This window comes from Salmo salar, chromosome 26 (genome assembly GCF_965601325.2).
Source record: "Salmo salar chromosome 26, fSalSal1, whole genome shotgun sequence".
NCBI classification, from domain to species: Eukaryota; Metazoa; Chordata; class Actinopteri; order Salmoniformes; family Salmonidae; genus Salmo; species Salmo salar.
In genome coordinates this window covers 30803138-30819765 of record NC_138316.1, presented here as the reverse complement: position 1 = coordinate 30819765, position 16628 = coordinate 30803138, and the positions used below count along the sequence as shown (strand labels likewise).

General features: G+C 42.2%; 1 protein-coding gene across 1 annotated transcript in view; it reads left to right on the top strand.

The window, feature by feature from the left end:
* Nucleotides 1-3999: 3999 nt before the first annotated feature.
* LOC106562417 (sodium-dependent noradrenaline transporter-like) overlaps nucleotides 4000-16628 on the top strand; it is a 72845-nt gene continuing 60216 nt past the window's right edge. Inside the window, exons 1-4 of the mRNA XM_045708623.2 lie at nucleotides 4000-4421; nucleotides 4976-5394; nucleotides 7588-7719; nucleotides 13780-14017. Coding sequence (XP_045564579.1) covers nucleotides 5097-5394; nucleotides 7588-7719; nucleotides 13780-14017 — 668 coding nt within the window. The 5' untranslated portion in view covers nucleotides 4000-4421; nucleotides 4976-5096. The remainder of the gene's footprint in view (nucleotides 4422-4975; nucleotides 5395-7587; nucleotides 7720-13779; nucleotides 14018-16628) is intronic.

Sequence of the window (16628 nt, the reverse complement as noted above, 5' to 3'; positions counted from 1 at the left end):
TGGCTGGCTATGGTCCTAGAGGAGGCTGGGGCCTTTCTGGACTGTTGTGAGAGACATTTCACGTCTCATCAACCTCATCTGATCTGAGATCAGGATCTAGCTTGCCCATGGAGAGAAGAGGCCCCGGGGCAGAGGGAAGACGGAGGGAAGGAAGAGAGGGAGAGGAAGGGAAGGAGGCAGGCGGGTAGGCAGATGGATGGACGGATGCTGGTACACAGAGACAGAAAGGCAGGCAGGCAGGCAGACAGGAACACAGACAGACGGACAGACAGACAGAGAAACAGGCATGGAGGCAGGCAGACAGGCATGGAGGAAGACAGACTGGCTGCAGGGGCCTGGAAGGGATGGTTGATAGAGGCCAGAAGGGAGGGAAGAGATTGCTTTGCCGTGAGCAGTTAGAATGGGATTCAGAAATAAGGGTAAGGCAGCAGTAAATGCCGGCCTGGGTGTTAGTAGTTATCCTTGACCTAGGTCACTAGGATCTGCATCTAAAAGGAAGGGAAGCTTCCTTATGACAGAATGATGGTGCTCCATGTCATGTGGGTTGGTGTCAGAGGTTATCAGAACTGCTGTGGTTTTGGAGGACAAATATGCCCCTGTCAAGACAACCAGAGCACAATAGAGTTGATCTAGGCCATCACTGCAATCCATCTCCAGTCACAGGTCATCTTCTAGGCTGACAGCCAGGCACAATGCTGGACAGCCTATCCATCGAAGTGTAAGGATGTAATATGTCACCAAGGCTGAAAATCTATCCTGAGACGTCACTTCAACTGTTACGTAATACTAGCCTGGAAACCAAACTGATATGTTTCACTAGTTTGTATTCCCGGCTATCTTAATACATTGATATCAATGGAAGATATGTATGGAAATTCACATTATGTATGTTAAGATTCAGTCCTTAGTTAGTACATGTGTTTGAAATTGCCATTTATTCTTTAACATGAATAGGCCTTCATATGAATTAAAACATGAACTTTAGACAGGTATTGTTTTCCATCTGTTTGTCCTGGGTTCACCTATTCAAATGTAGCCTACCTTCACAACTCTGTTAAATGGGAGGAAATACATCCAAGCTGCCAGAGGAAAACACCACTAATAACATATAACCCATCCATATAGGCCTCACCTCGCTCTTTCCTTTTCTATCACTTCAATTATTTCATCTTTACAAACAAAACGCCCCCAAATAGCCCTTTTAAGGTTTTATAAGAGAAGCCTGGAAAGCACTGGAGAGCTTTAAGGGGACATTCATTGACTTTAATGGGATGAACTGATCAACCATATCTAATAGAAATCATTGCCCATGGCAAAAGCTGGTGTGTTATTTAATTATGTATGGAACACAGTGCTTTTACCGCTTCTTAGAAAACTGTAATTCAATATATTTAGTTGAGAGAAGAAACAGATAAATAAAGTCCAAATTAAAACATTTCTGAAAGAAGTTTTATTTTCTTGCTTTCGGTAAAAGAAAAAACAATTTTAGAAAATATCAAAATAGAACAAAAATAGAACTGTCATTTTTAACTGTTCATACTTTCAAAAAATGTTATGGCTTCAATATGCTACAAAAAATTTATTACATTCAGTCTGTCAACACTTTTAAATATCCTATTGAAAATTGCCTATAATAAGTCATCCAAATCTAATTGCGTGAGAAGAAGGCCTATTGCATTCTCTGTATCCTATGCTGCATTTACCACGGATTAAATTCAACATGTATGTACACATGTGCATTCGGAAAGTATTCACACCCCTTCCCTTTTTCCACATGTCAATTACATAAGTATTCAGACCCTTTGCTATGATACTCGAAATTGAGCACAGGTGCATTCTGTTTCCATTGATCATCCTTGAGATGTTTCTATAACTTGATTGGAGTCCACCTGTGGTATATTCAATTGTTTGGACATGATTTGGAAAGGGACACACCTGTCTATATAAGGTCCCACAGTTGACAGTGCATGTCATAGGAAAAACCAAGCCATGAGGTCGAAGGAATTGTCCGTAGAGCTCTGAGACAGGATTGTGTAGAGGCAATTCTGTAAACAATTGAAGGTCCCCAAGAACACAGTGGCCTCCATCAATGTAAGAAGTTTGGAACCATCAAGACTCTTCCTAGAGCTGGCCGCCCGGCCAAACTGAGCAATCAGGGGAGAAGGGCCTTAGTCAGGGAGGTGACCAAGAACCCGATGGTCACTCTGACAGAGCTCCAGAGTTCCTCTGTGGAGATGGGAGAACCTTCCAGAAGGACAACCATCTCTCCAGCACTCCACCAATCAGGCCTTTATGGTAGAGTGGCCAGACGGAAGCCACTCCTCACTAAAAGGCACATGACAGCCCGCTTGGAGTTTGCCAAAATACACCTGAATGACACTCAGACCATGAGAAAGAAGATTCTCTGGTCTGATGAAACCAAGATTGAACTCTTTGGCCTGAATGTCAAGCTTCACGTCTGGAGGTAACCTGGCACCATCCCTATGGTGAGGCGTGGGGGTGGCAGCATCATGATAAGTTTTTCAGCGGCAGGGACTGAGAGACTAGTCAGGATCAAGGGAAAGATGAACGGAACAAAGTACTGAGAGATCCTTGATGAAAACCTTCTCCACAGCGCTCAGGACCTCAGACTGGAGCGATGGTTCACCTTCCAACAGGACAACGACCCTAAGCACACAGCCTAGACAGCGCAGGAGTGGCTTCAGGACAAGTCTCTGAATGTCCTTGAGTAGCCCACCCAGAGCACGGACTTGAACCTGATCAAACATTTCTGGAGAGACCTGAAAATAGCTGACCTGAAAATAACCGTCACGCTCCCCATCCAACCTGACAGAGCTTGAAAGGATCTTCAGAGAAAAATTAGAGAAACTCCCCAAATACAGGTGTGCCAAGCTTGTAGCGTCATACCCAAGGAAACTCAAGGCTGTAATCGCTGCCAAAGGTGCTTCAACAAAAAGCGTAAAGGGTCTGAATACTTATGAAAATGTGAGTCAGTCCTGTTTTGTTTTGTCATTATGGGGTATTGTGTGTAGATTGACGAAGGGAAAAAAACAATTTAATCAGTTTTAGAATAAGGCTGTAATGTAACAAAATGTGGAATAAGTCAAGGGGTCTGAATACTTTCCGAATGCACTGTATATACAAAAGTATGTTTGACACCCCTTCAAATTAGTGGATTCGGCTATTTCAGCCACACCCATTGCTGACAGGTGTATAAAATCAAGCACACAGCCTTGCAATTTCCATAGACAAACATTGGCAGTAGAATGGCCTTAATGAACAGCTCAGTCACTTTCAACGTGGCACCGTCATAGGATGCCACCTTTTCAACAAGTCAGTTCGTCAAGTCAGCCCTGCTAGAGCTGCCCTAGTCAACTGTAAGGGCTGTTATTGTGAGGTTGAAATGGTGTAAAGCTCACCGCCATTGGACTCTGTAGCAGTGGAAACGCGTTCTCTGGAGTGATGAATCACACTTCACCATCTGGCAGTCCAACGATTGAATCTGGGTTTGGCAGATGCCAGGAGAACGCTACCTACCCCAATGTGTAGTGCCAACTGTAAAGTTTGGTGGGGAAGGAATAATGGTCTGGGGATGTTTTTCATGGTTCTTAGTAGGCCCCTTAGTTGCATTAAAGGGAAATCTTAACACTACAGCATACAATGACATTCAGACGGTTCTGTGCTTCCAACTTTGTGGCAACAGTTTGGGGAAAGCCCTTTCCTGTTTCAGCATGACAATGCCCCCGTGCACAAAGTGAGGTTCATACAGAAATAATTTGTCGAGATCAGTGTTTAAGACCTTGACTGGCCTGCACAGAAGCCCTAAAATCAATCTCATCGAACACCTTTAGGATGAATTGGAACACCAACTGCGAGCCAGACCTAATCGGCCAATATCAGTGCCTGACCTTACTAATGCTCTTGTGGCTGAATGGAAGCAAGTCCCTGCAGCAATGTCCCAACATTTAGTGGAAAGCCTTCCCTGAAGAGTGGAGGCTGTCATTGCAGCAAAGGGGGGACCGACTCCATATTAATGCCCATGATTTTTGGAAGGAGATGTTTGATGAGCAGGTGTCCACATACTTTTGGTCATGTAATGTATATTCCTTTAGGTCTGATGCTGCGGGTTTGGCGAGGTGAGACCAGGGCGCATGTTGGCGCGCACTTCACAACAGTGGCGACGGCGTGCCAAGAAAGATCCAACATGAAGTGAGGGAGGGAGGAGCAGAAAGAACATTTTCAATTATAAAAAATCACGTGGAGAGAGAGAGAGAGGACCTGATTTAAAAGCTCTGAATGTATATCGTCTATCTCTCATGAGAAGGTGAGTCTTAAAGTTCCATCAGAATGGGCAGTCTCTCCTCAGACGCAGCAGGACGACAGCAGCAACGGGTCATGGAGAGGTGTCCGTAGCTTCACAAGTACGGACCAACCGTCGCTCCTCTTCTACTTATACGGGTTTTAATGTGCTTTAATAACGATACTATGCATCACTGACTATACTATTGTACTTTTAACTGATATTTTATGGTGTATTGCTGCCAGTTTGTATCAATTTGATTGATTAACCAATGTTGCTTAGCTGCGTTCAACAAATGCGCACGGGGATTATGAGAAATACGCAGGAGCAATGGAATAGCCTAAGCCTATTATACGACGTTCACCTGTTATTTACGTGTATTTTAACATTTTGAAATGTGTTTCCAATAGCATAACTAGTAGTTTATATGATTTAATATAATATAAGACAATGTATTTGTAAAACATGACTGAGGTTTCTGAAACAAGGAAATCATTTTCTATCACCCATATATTGCCTATTCCTCTCTGTGCGCTAGCGTAGCTATAAAACTTATCATAACAATTCTACCTCTGCAAACTATTGTTTTACCTCTCTAGCCGATGAATGCGGTGGAGTCCACTGTAGTTCGTGGAGAAAATAGTCACTTATGCAGAGTTTGCCTTTCCACGCTAGCGGGACTCCCATCGTCGTCACGGTCCACTGCAGCGCGAGCATCACCTCCGCTGCGGATACTTCCTCCGTGCGGTGAGAGCACAAGGCCGTCGGCGAGCTGCACACCGACTCCGGAGAAAAGATGAACATCCAGGTCCTGCCAGACCACAAGCTGTCATCAGTGGCCCCGCTGAAACCCTGCAATGTGGAGAAGAAGGAAGTGCAACTGATACTGGTGAAGGACCAAAATGGGGTCCAGTATACCAGTTCGACCATCATGCCCACCCCCAGCACGCACGGCACCCCCTGCACGGCTGAGGAGCTGGAGGAGAGAGAAACATGGGGAAAGAAAATAGACTTTCTCCTATCCGTCATAGGTTTCGCAGTGGACTTGGCCAATGTCTGGAGATTCCCTTACCTCTGCTACAAGAATGGAGGTGGTGAGTGAACTGTTAAAACTTCTGTAAAGACTTCTGTTAAGACTTTCCCAGGTTCCTTTGGAACTATCCTCGTAGAGAACCAGGCTTGGTATGGCAACGCGAGACTGCTTTGGAACTAATATCAAGTTTGTTTTACTGTTGTGAAATAACTTTCTACGTGATTTTATGATAAAATCTGCCAATCTGTTAGTTTGTATGCTACCATACGTACCAGTGACTAGTCAGTGATTTTTTGAAATCCCCAAATAGCTTTGCGCAGGCTTTCTTGAGCCAAGAGGCTTTGCTGGTAAGAGGGAAACGGAAATACCTCATTGCATAAATTCATTCAGGTCAGTGTAGTTTAAGAGGAAAACGGAAATACCTCATTGCATAAATTCATTCAGGTCAGTGTGGTTGACTCAACTGCAAATACTGTATCTGGGTGCAACTGTATCTTACTGTAAAGGGTTGATTTATAACCCATTCACACCAGTTGCTGGCTCATAAGTGCTTTATTGCTGATGGCACATGTTAGGAAATATTTAAATACTCACAGTTGAACAGATAGCTATGTAAATATGTTAATAATTAATCATTTAATTTAAATGTGTCTAGATCAGCGGTGTCGAACCCATTTTTCCTGCGGGCCGCATTCGGTCTTCACCGAGGTCTGGGGGGGGGGGGGGGGGGGGGGCACACTTAAGATGTATTATATTTCCTCGCAGTCAAAATATTTGCTCAACAATTGTTTTTAACTATTGGTTTTGGAATTTTGAATGGGCTCGAGGGCCAGATCCTGCCTGCAGGCCTCGATATGTGGTATTGACCATTAAGAGTTACAGCCTGGTCTCATAATCCAGACTTAACATAGTAAAAATGTATCCCTGACACTCAAATTAGTATGACATGTTACTTTTGGTATGGTTACAGATGGTTTGGGTGGGTGGGCGTGTAATGCTAACTTCTAGAAATCCAAAGGTTGCGAATTCAAATCTCATGACAGACAACTTTAGCTCATTTGTAACTTTTCAAATACTTGCTACTTTGCAAATACTTAGCATGTTAGCTAACCCTTCCCAAACCGTATTTTAGCTAACCCTTCCCCTAACCCTTTAACCTAACTCCTAACCTTAACCCTAACCCCTAGCCTAGATAACGTTTGCCAGATAGCTAATGTTAGCCACCTTGCCAACTAGCTAGAATTCGTAACATATCATAAGTTCTGCAAATTCGTAACATATTGTAGGTTTTGCTAATTTGTAACATATACGAATTGTGATTCTTAACATATAATAAATGTAATGCCTCAGATTAACGTAGAGAATAATACAAAATGCTCTGAGACCAGGTTGAGAGTGAATAATAATGGCTGAGGCATATTTCAGTGGCTCAGTAGTGGTGGTGGAACAAGTAAGCAAATCACTTGAAATATGTGTGCTGCATTTGTTTGATAAGAAGAGTTTTAGATAACATCTGTTAGAAGTGCCAGTCACTGTTATCACAAATCTGAAGAATGAACAACAAAGCAAAGGCTAACTACAGAGATTATTGATTGCCAACAATGACCAAATCAAATGACCAAAACAAGAGAAAACATAAAAATTGCACCTGAATATATCTATAATCGAGCCGAGTGAATGTTAACAAACCAAAGGTCCTTGTTAATTACAAAGTGACATTTTGGGTTTGCCACCACAGACCTTCAGTAGCTTGTTGTAATAACAGTGATTACTAGTGTTTACTAGATTTCCTGTCCCCTTTGGCAGCATTACACTTCACGTGGTGAAAATAGACATGTGTATCTTTATCTGGTGAACTGTGTTGCAATGTTGTGTCCTGTGGTGCCAACTCTTCAGCTGTGGGTCATGTTCATTTGGCGCTCTCTGAAAGGCTGTAATGCAGCCCAACGCTCAGCTCTTTGTTAAAATGTTGCATACAAGATATTTTTAATTATACTAGATGAAGGGAATTTTATTCTTCCTTGAATTCACTGGAACATAAAAAGCTACCAAGCATGAACAATTCACTGTCTGTGCCTGGAGAGTCCATGTTGATGTCTGTTTCATGTGATTGTTCTTTAGATATCATCATCAACACAAATTGCTAGGGCGAAAACACCCACAAAATGCTAAATATGTTGTCTTGGCTGCAACACAAATGCCAAAAGGATCACATTCAAAAACGTTGTTTTGTGGGGTTTTGTCGTGATTTCAGGTGCCTTTCTAATCCCCTACATTCTGTTCCTGGTGATTGCTGGGATGCCTCTGTTCTATATGGAACTAGCCCTGGGACAGTACAATAGGGAAGGAGCTGCTACAGTCTGGAAGATCTGCCCTGTCTTTAAAGGTGAGCTTTCTCTCTCTCTCCCATCTTTGTATTCCATATTTTTCCTGACCTCTGCCTCATCTCCCACCTCTCACCTTCTCAAGTCTCCAGGCCTCTCTTTTCTTCTCTATCTTTGAACATCTCTCTCTTTTTTCACTCACCTCTTGTCCTTTCCCCTCCTTCCTTTCCCCGCTCTTTTAATGTTCCTTCCCAGTGGGCACACCACATCATTTCAATTTGGACAATGTGGACAAGACATTGATGAATGAGATTGCAACCTATATTCACCCACTCAAAAAGACAGCCAAAAGTTTATTGAAGGCGCACAGTATTCCGGATAGTAGCTCATATCCCGCTTAAGGTCTTATTCGGTATAAGCTGTTTACATGCATCTTTGATATTTTGTCAGTATTTTGGATCCCCATTAGCTGCTGCCAAGGCAGAAACTACACTTCCTGGGGTCCAGCAAAAATTACGGCCGTAATATAGATGATATATCCCGCTCATGAGTATACCTGTAACCATGAATAAACGGAATACTTCTAATTTAAGTTAATTTGGGTTAAATGGAATAGTAACTGAACTATGGACACTGACTGTAGGCCTATAACCTCTCACATGTAGTGTAATATAATATTAACTCTTGCAGAACTATGCATTTCTTGCAGTGAAATTATACAACAAATGTTAATTTTGTCTCGGGAACAGTAGTTAAGAAATATAATTTATTTATTTCAGCATCTCTTGAGAAAATGCAAATGCTTGTGTAATGTGTTATCTTTCACACTGTTATGCAAGCAGACAGTATTTCAACCACATAAAATATGCACCGAAGACGAACTAAAGTCTTATCCCAAACGTGTTTCGGCGTTTTCTCAGCTTTTCATTTCCTTAAAACAGGTCAAACTGATGACGTTTGGACAGACAACTTTACCGGTGTTAACTAGATTACTAATGCATTCATTTTATCCATGGAAGACATTATTCTGGTGAGCACTACTTTATTTAGTCTTCTGGGGCAACAAGTCATTTTTTTTTTATATAACCTTTATTTAATTAGGCAGAAGATGTAACTAGGCAGAAGTTATGACAGAAGAGAAGCTGCATGTATCAATCTTTAGTTGACAAACAAATTGCAAATGCTTGAAATTATAATATGCCCTCCCAAATGTCGGAAATTATAAGCAGAAACGTAATTTAAATTGTAGTAAATTAATTATAGTATGCTAAATTATTATGGAATTCTTTGTGTGGATCGAACTGAGCAGGTAACCTACTTTTTGAAGTGATTAGTTTGACAATCAGATGAAAACATCATCACACAACACTCCTGATATGTGAAACTGAGCCTGACAGCACAGACCACAGAAACAACAGTAAATGGGTTAGGATGTTTACATGACACAGTATCCCGTCTTAGATCAGCCTGTCCCAGGCATCTTATCCAGGTTTCTTTTAGCCGGGATTCAAGCTTTTTCAGGTTATTGTAAACTGGATGTGATGTTTATATGCGTCAACTCAAACACAGAATACTTGAGTATCCTGAATAATAACGGGATATTGATGTGCATGTAAATGTGGTCAGTATGCGTTCAACCATCTAAAAGCAAAACCAAATTCCAATGGAAAAACAATGTCTGATTTTGGTTTCGTTGTCACCTAAATGTGTATCAATGCACTTTAAGCCATTTAAAAGCACAACAAAGTTGAAATGGTAACACAATGACAGTGATTTTGCTGATTAATACAACAACTTAATTTGTTATCACAGTGCTTCATGTAATAGCACAACCAAATTACCTGGATTGCAGTTGAGATTACATTAAAAGTATATTCATGATGCAAGTGATCAATGCTGTTGGAGATTCCGGGGAGATTATTATAGAAATTGTGAAGATCTCCACAGACCTGCGATCTTCAACACGTCCGCTTTATATGATTACATAAGAAGACATTTATAGTTACAGTGTCACCGTTTGAAGGAGATGTATCTTCTGCTTGGAAAGTTTCATCTGTGCCACTGAGTCTGGCTTTAATTCCAATTTCGCTTGATTTCAAATTGAATCTACAAGTTTATAATGAATATGTTGGATTCAACGGCTCCATCTCAACCAAAAATCAAAGTTATAGAACAGGACAAAATCAAACACAACTTCATTTAAAGTGCATTTGAAGTTTGATTTGATTTGATTTTGTCCTGTTCTATAACTTTGATTTTTGGTTGAGATGGAGACGTGAATCCAACATATTCATTATTAACTTGTAGACTAAATTTGAAATCAAGCTAAACTTGAAATCCTAGGCCTATTTATTGTCTATTTTTAAGTTGAATTGAAACAATAGCTGTTGATGCAAAGGCTATATAGGCCTAAATAGTATCATTAATGCTATATGTTAAACCTCTGTTAAACCTATCCTTTGGAAATGACTTTAATTGCAACAGTGACTCTATTTAGTTTTTAAGTGGAGATCTCTCATTCTCACGATAGCACAATGGTGTCAGTGATACATTTCAAAGCAAAGCACGGCTGGGCTTTTTTAAAACCCTGGTTGAGAGACCAAAGGGGATAGCTGTAGATAGAGACATTCTCCAGTAAGAGGTGCTGCCCAGCCTATCATTTCTTATGCTAGTGGATATAACTCAACATACAAATTCAACATGTTTTATTCAAGCTTTGTCTACGCTGAAAATTGCTAACTATGATGACATAATCCTTTGGTTGTAATTTCACCCTCAAAACAACAGTTTTACCAAACTCAATGTATAGTATATTACACACAGAGTCCACGTCACAATATGTTGACAAATTACATTGAAACAACGTTGATTCAACCAGTTTCTACCCAGTGGGTTTTCCCTATAATCTCCTTCGTTCATCTCTCCTTTCTCCTATATACAGTACCTCTCTTTTTCATTTTCCCGTCTTCAGCTCTCACTGTCCACTTTTCCAAAAGCCTTGATCAGAGGAGAGAGGAAGGAGAGATGTGGTCTTTTAGAAGTATCCAGTAAATCTCAAGACACTGTACAACAGTAAACATACAGTAGATATACTGTAGAAACATAGATATGCATTGGAATGAAGATGGACACATAAAGGCTGTTTGTTGATTAGTTTTATTACTGACAGCATTATCACCATGACATACTGTTACCACACACACCATGGCATACTGTTACCACACACACCATGACATACTGTTACCACACACACCATGGCATACTGTTACCACACACACCATGGCATACTGTTACCACACACACACCATGACATACTGTTACCACACACACCATGGCATACTGTTACCACACACACCATGGCATACTGTTACCACACACACACCATGACATACTGTTACCACACACACCATGGCATACTGTTACCACACACACCATGACATACTGTTACCACACACACCATGGCATACTGTTACCACACACACCATGGCATACTGTTACCACACACACACCATGACATACTGTTACCACACACAGCATGGCATACTGTTACCACACACACACCATGACATACTGTTACCACACACACCATGGCATACTGTTACCACACACACCATGGCATACTGTTACCACACACACACCATGGCATACTGTTACCACACACACCATGGCATACTGTTACCACACACACACACCATGACATACTGTTACCACACACACCATGGCATACTGTTACCACACACACCATGACATACTGTTACCACACACACCATGACATACTGTTACCACACACACACCATGGCATACTGTTACCACACACACACCATGACATACTGTTACCACACACACCATGGCATACTGTTACCACACACACCATGGCATACTGTTACCACACACACACCATGGCATACTGTTACCACACACACCATGGCATACTGTTACCACACACACACCATGACATACTGTTACCACACACACCATGGCATACTGTTACCACACACACACCATGACATACTGTTACCACACACACCATGGCATACTGTTACCACACACACCATGACATACTGTTACCACACACACCATGACATACTGTTACCACACACACCATGGCATACTGTTACCACACACACCATGACATACTGTTACCACACACACCATGACATACTGTTACCACACACACCATGACATACTGTTACCACACACACCATGACATACTGTTACCACACACACCATGGCATACTGTTACCACACACACCATGACATACTGTTACCACACACACACCATGACATACTGTTACCACACACACCATGACATACTGTTACCACACACACACACCATGACATACTGTTACCACACACACCATGACATACTGTTACCACACACACCATGGCATACTGTTACCACACACACCATGGCATACTGTTACCACACACACACCATGGCATACTGTTACCACACACACACCATGGCATACTGTTACCACACACACACCATGACATACTGTTACCACACACACCATGGCATACTGTTACCACACACACCATGGCATACTGTTACCACACACACCATGACATACTGTTACCACACACACACACCATGACATACTGTTACCACACACACCATGACATACTGTTACCACACACACACACACCATGACATACTGTTACCACACACACACCATGACATACTGTTACCACACACACCATGGCATACTGTTACCACACACACCATGACATACTGTTACCACACACACCATGACATACTGTTACCACACACACCATGGCATACTGTTACCACACACACCATGACATACTGTTACCACACACACCATGGCATACTGTTACCACACACACCATGGCATACTGTTACCACACACACCTTGACATACTGTTACCACACACACACCATGACATACTGTTACCACACACACCATGACATACTGTTACCACACACACCATGACATACTGTTACCACACACACACCATGGCATACTGTTACCACACACACCATGACATACTGTTACCACACACACCATGACATACTGTTACCACACACATCATGGCATACTGTTACCACACACACCATGGCATACTGTTACCACACACACCATGACATACTGTTACCACACACACCATGACATACTGTTACCACACACACCATGGCATACTGTTACCACACACACCATGGCATACTGTTACCACACACACCATGACATACTGTTACCACACACACCATGGCATACTGTTACCACACACACCATGGCATACTGTTACCACACACACCATGACATACTGTTACCACACACACCATGGCATACTGTTACCACACACACCATGACATCTGAACTGTTGAACCTGAAAGCTTCACCAGAAGTTTACAGGCAGTGTTGTGATTTACAGTATGTTACACATTAAGTCTATTGTATATTGTTGTTTGGCCGGCAGGGATGTCCTTGTCCCATTGCGCTCTAGCGACTCCTGTGGCGGGCCGGGCGCATGCACGAGGACACAGTTGCCAGTTGTACGGTGTTTCCTCTGACACATTGGTGTGGCTGGCTTCCAGGTTAAGTGGGCATTGTGTCAAAAAGCAGTGCGGCTTGGTTGTGTTGTGTTTCGGAGGACGCATGGCTCTGTGTCTATACGGGAGTTGCAGCAACAAGACTGTAACTACCAATTGGATACCACGAAATTGGGGAGAAAAAGGGGTAAAAGTAAAAAAGATAATGTTAAACTGACGTTGTTAAGTTCATCTGCTGCTTGTTCTGATGGTAGAGTTATAGCACATCACATGTTGCTCAAATAATACATTGAATCAGGTGAAATAAGTGGTTGAATCCTCACATTTCCTCAAGTTCTTATTTTTTTACATAATACTAGCTGGTATTCCACTGCTGTGCTTGTTTTTCAGTAGTCTCTGCTGTCCAAGGTCTTGTGGATACATGCTGCATAGTTTGGCTTGATATTTGTGTTCCCTCACACATACACATTTATGATTGGCATTACACAGGAGTAGCAGCATTCCACCCTCTGTAACCCTATGTAACCTACAGTATGTAACCATCTCTCTTTCTCTCTGCTCTCTCTCTCGCTCTCTGTTTCTCTCTCTGTTTCTCTCGTTCCCTCAGGTGTGGGCTACACTGTGATCATCATAGCGTTGTATGTGGGTTTCTACTACAACGTCATCATAGCCTGGTCCCTGTACTACCTGTTCTCCTCTATGACCAGTGAGCTGCCCTGGCTCCATTGTGACAACGCCTGGAACAGTCCGAACTGCACAGACCCCAAGCTACTAAACGGATCCTTCCTGGGCAACGGGACGTCTTATGCCAAGTACAAGATGACGCCGGCTGCAGAGTTCTATGAGTGAGTACAGTGGGTTCTGTCCTGTTCTATGAGTGAGTACAGTGGGTTCTGTCCTGTTCTATGAGTGAGTACAGTGGGTTCTGTCCTGTTCTATGAGTGAGTACAGTGGGTTCTGTCCTGTTCCTGTTCTATGAGTGAGTACAGTGGGTTCTGTCCTGTTCTATGAGTGAGTACAGTGGGTTCTGTCCTGTTCCTGGTCTATGAGTGAGTACAGTGGGTTCTGTTCTGTTCTATGAGTGAGTACAGTGGGTTCTCTCCCTGTTCTATGAGTGAGTACAGTGGGTTCTGTCCCTGTTCTATGAGTGAGTACAGTGGATTCTGTTCCTGTTCTATGAGTGAGTACAGTGGGTTCAGTACCTGTTCTATGAGTGAGTACAGTGGATTATGTCCCTGTTCTATGAGTGAGTACAGTGGATTCTGTTCCTGTTCTATGAGTGAGTACAGTGGGTTCTGTCCCTGTTCTATGAGTGAGTACAGTGGATTATGTCCCTGTTCTATGAGTGAGTACAGTGGGTTCAGTACCTGTTCTATGAGTGAGTACAGTGGGTTCTGTCCCTGTTCTATGAGTGAGTACAGTGGGTTCAGTACTCTATGAGTGAGTACAGTGGATTATGTCCCTGTTCTATGAGTGAGTACAGTGGGTTCAGTACCTGTTCTATGAGTGAGGACAGTGGATTATGTCCCTGTTCTATGAGTGAGTACAGTGGGTTCAGTACCTGTTCTATGAGTGAGTACAGTGGATTATGTCCCTGTTCTATGAGTGAGTACAGTGGTTCCTGTCCCTGTTCTATGAGTGAGTACAGTGGGTCCTATCCGTGTCCTATGAGTGAGTACAGTGGGTCCTGTCCTGTCCTGACCCTCCTCTGTCGCGGAATCTAAAAGATAAATAAACCAGCCTTTTAACATGTTTCTCGTTGGGATAGACCTGACCTACAGTGCCAAATATGAACTGTGTCAAAATAAGTATTTTCATTAGAGACTAAATGTGTTAGAAGTAGGCTTAACCTTTTCGAAGCTTGGTTATTTAGTCTGGCCACTTTTTGAAGTGGACATTGTACACTTAAGCATTTCATAAACAGGAAATAACTGTTTTTAAATGTATTATTAATGGCGTGTACAGTATGGCAGGTCTTCATAAATCAATATTTAGTTAGTGGACATCAGTGAGTGGACAGCAAACTGCACACACTCACTCTCATCACCTGCCATGAAACCCCTGCTTACTCACTCTACATCTTACCAAGACTGACCAGTATGAAGTCTAAAGTTCTGGAGTGGCTTGAGGAATAGATAAGCTTTGGACTTCTGCAGAGTCACAGTCTTACAGTGTGTCTTTAAGCTTCTGGGCCCTTGTCTCATTGAAGAGTGACTTTTACCATTCAGTAGATTCTGATGACGTGGCTCAATCTGCTTACATGCTGAGCAGAACGTGTTCAGGCAACAAAGGCCTTTACTAAGCAATGAATCTAAATTGAAAGTGTTTTTATTGACTATTATTGCATCTCTGCATGGTACCAGTGTATATGACACTTCATTTTAGGTTACCAAAATTCCTGGAACTTTCAATAAATTCCCCGGTTTTCCAGAAATCCTGGTTGGAGGATTACAGATTTCCTGCTTATTCCCTCCGGATTCCAGAATTTCGGGAAAACCAGAGAATTTATTGAACGTTTCAGGAATTTTGCAACCCTACTCATACTCAAACAGTTCCACTGTGAAGTGGGCCACTGTCATTAAAACTTTTGTGTAGTATCCCCAAAATGTCTGAAGCCATCCGCCCATATACCGATTGCTCTACAAAAAGGCATAAAAAGCTTAGATGCTGCGTTTGAAGTTGACACGAAAAGCCCCATCCGTTTGCACTTCAAAGAATTCCTTTCCAGAGCTCTGTGTGAAGATTACTTCTGCAGCCCAAAGGAAGTCGTCTGAAATGACTGGGACATACAGCAGCATCCTTATCCTGCAGCTGATGTGCAGTACAGAGTAGAGCGCCAGGGAGGCACCAACAAAACATTCTAAGCTTGCATTCCAAACTTTACAAGTGCACTATATAAGGAATAGTGAGCCATTTGGGACGCAGCCTAAGAGTGCGTGACAGGCGGCCAATAAGAGCAGATGAAAGACCCTCTACCAGAATGCTGATCTGCATTGATGTCCTGTGTGTTTATGTAATCAACATCTCTGGTTTTCCTCCAATGTTTTTCTCTCATCAATCCCTCTAAACCTGAATACAGTCAGTTCCCATTACATCCTATTTTCTTCCTTTTACCATAAAATTGCACTCTCATTCTTTCAACCCAGTGATGTAGTGGTAAAAAGAATAGGTGGGTAAACTCTGATCGCCATCTGTGGTGAATAAAGTTACTCTCCGTATACTTTCAATGCCTTTTTTTTGCAAAAGGTGGGTAAACTGTTGGGGGAAAAAAAGTTAGGTGAACAACGTTTACGTGCGTTTACCCTCCACTTAACCACTGCTTCTACCGTACTGTAAAAATTATTAATAGACCTTCAATTCTTGGTAATTAAAGGAAGTCAATGGAGTCAAGTTGGTTCCTTTATCAGCATATCTTCCTGCATTTATTTACCAGAAAATGTCATTCTTTGTGTACTC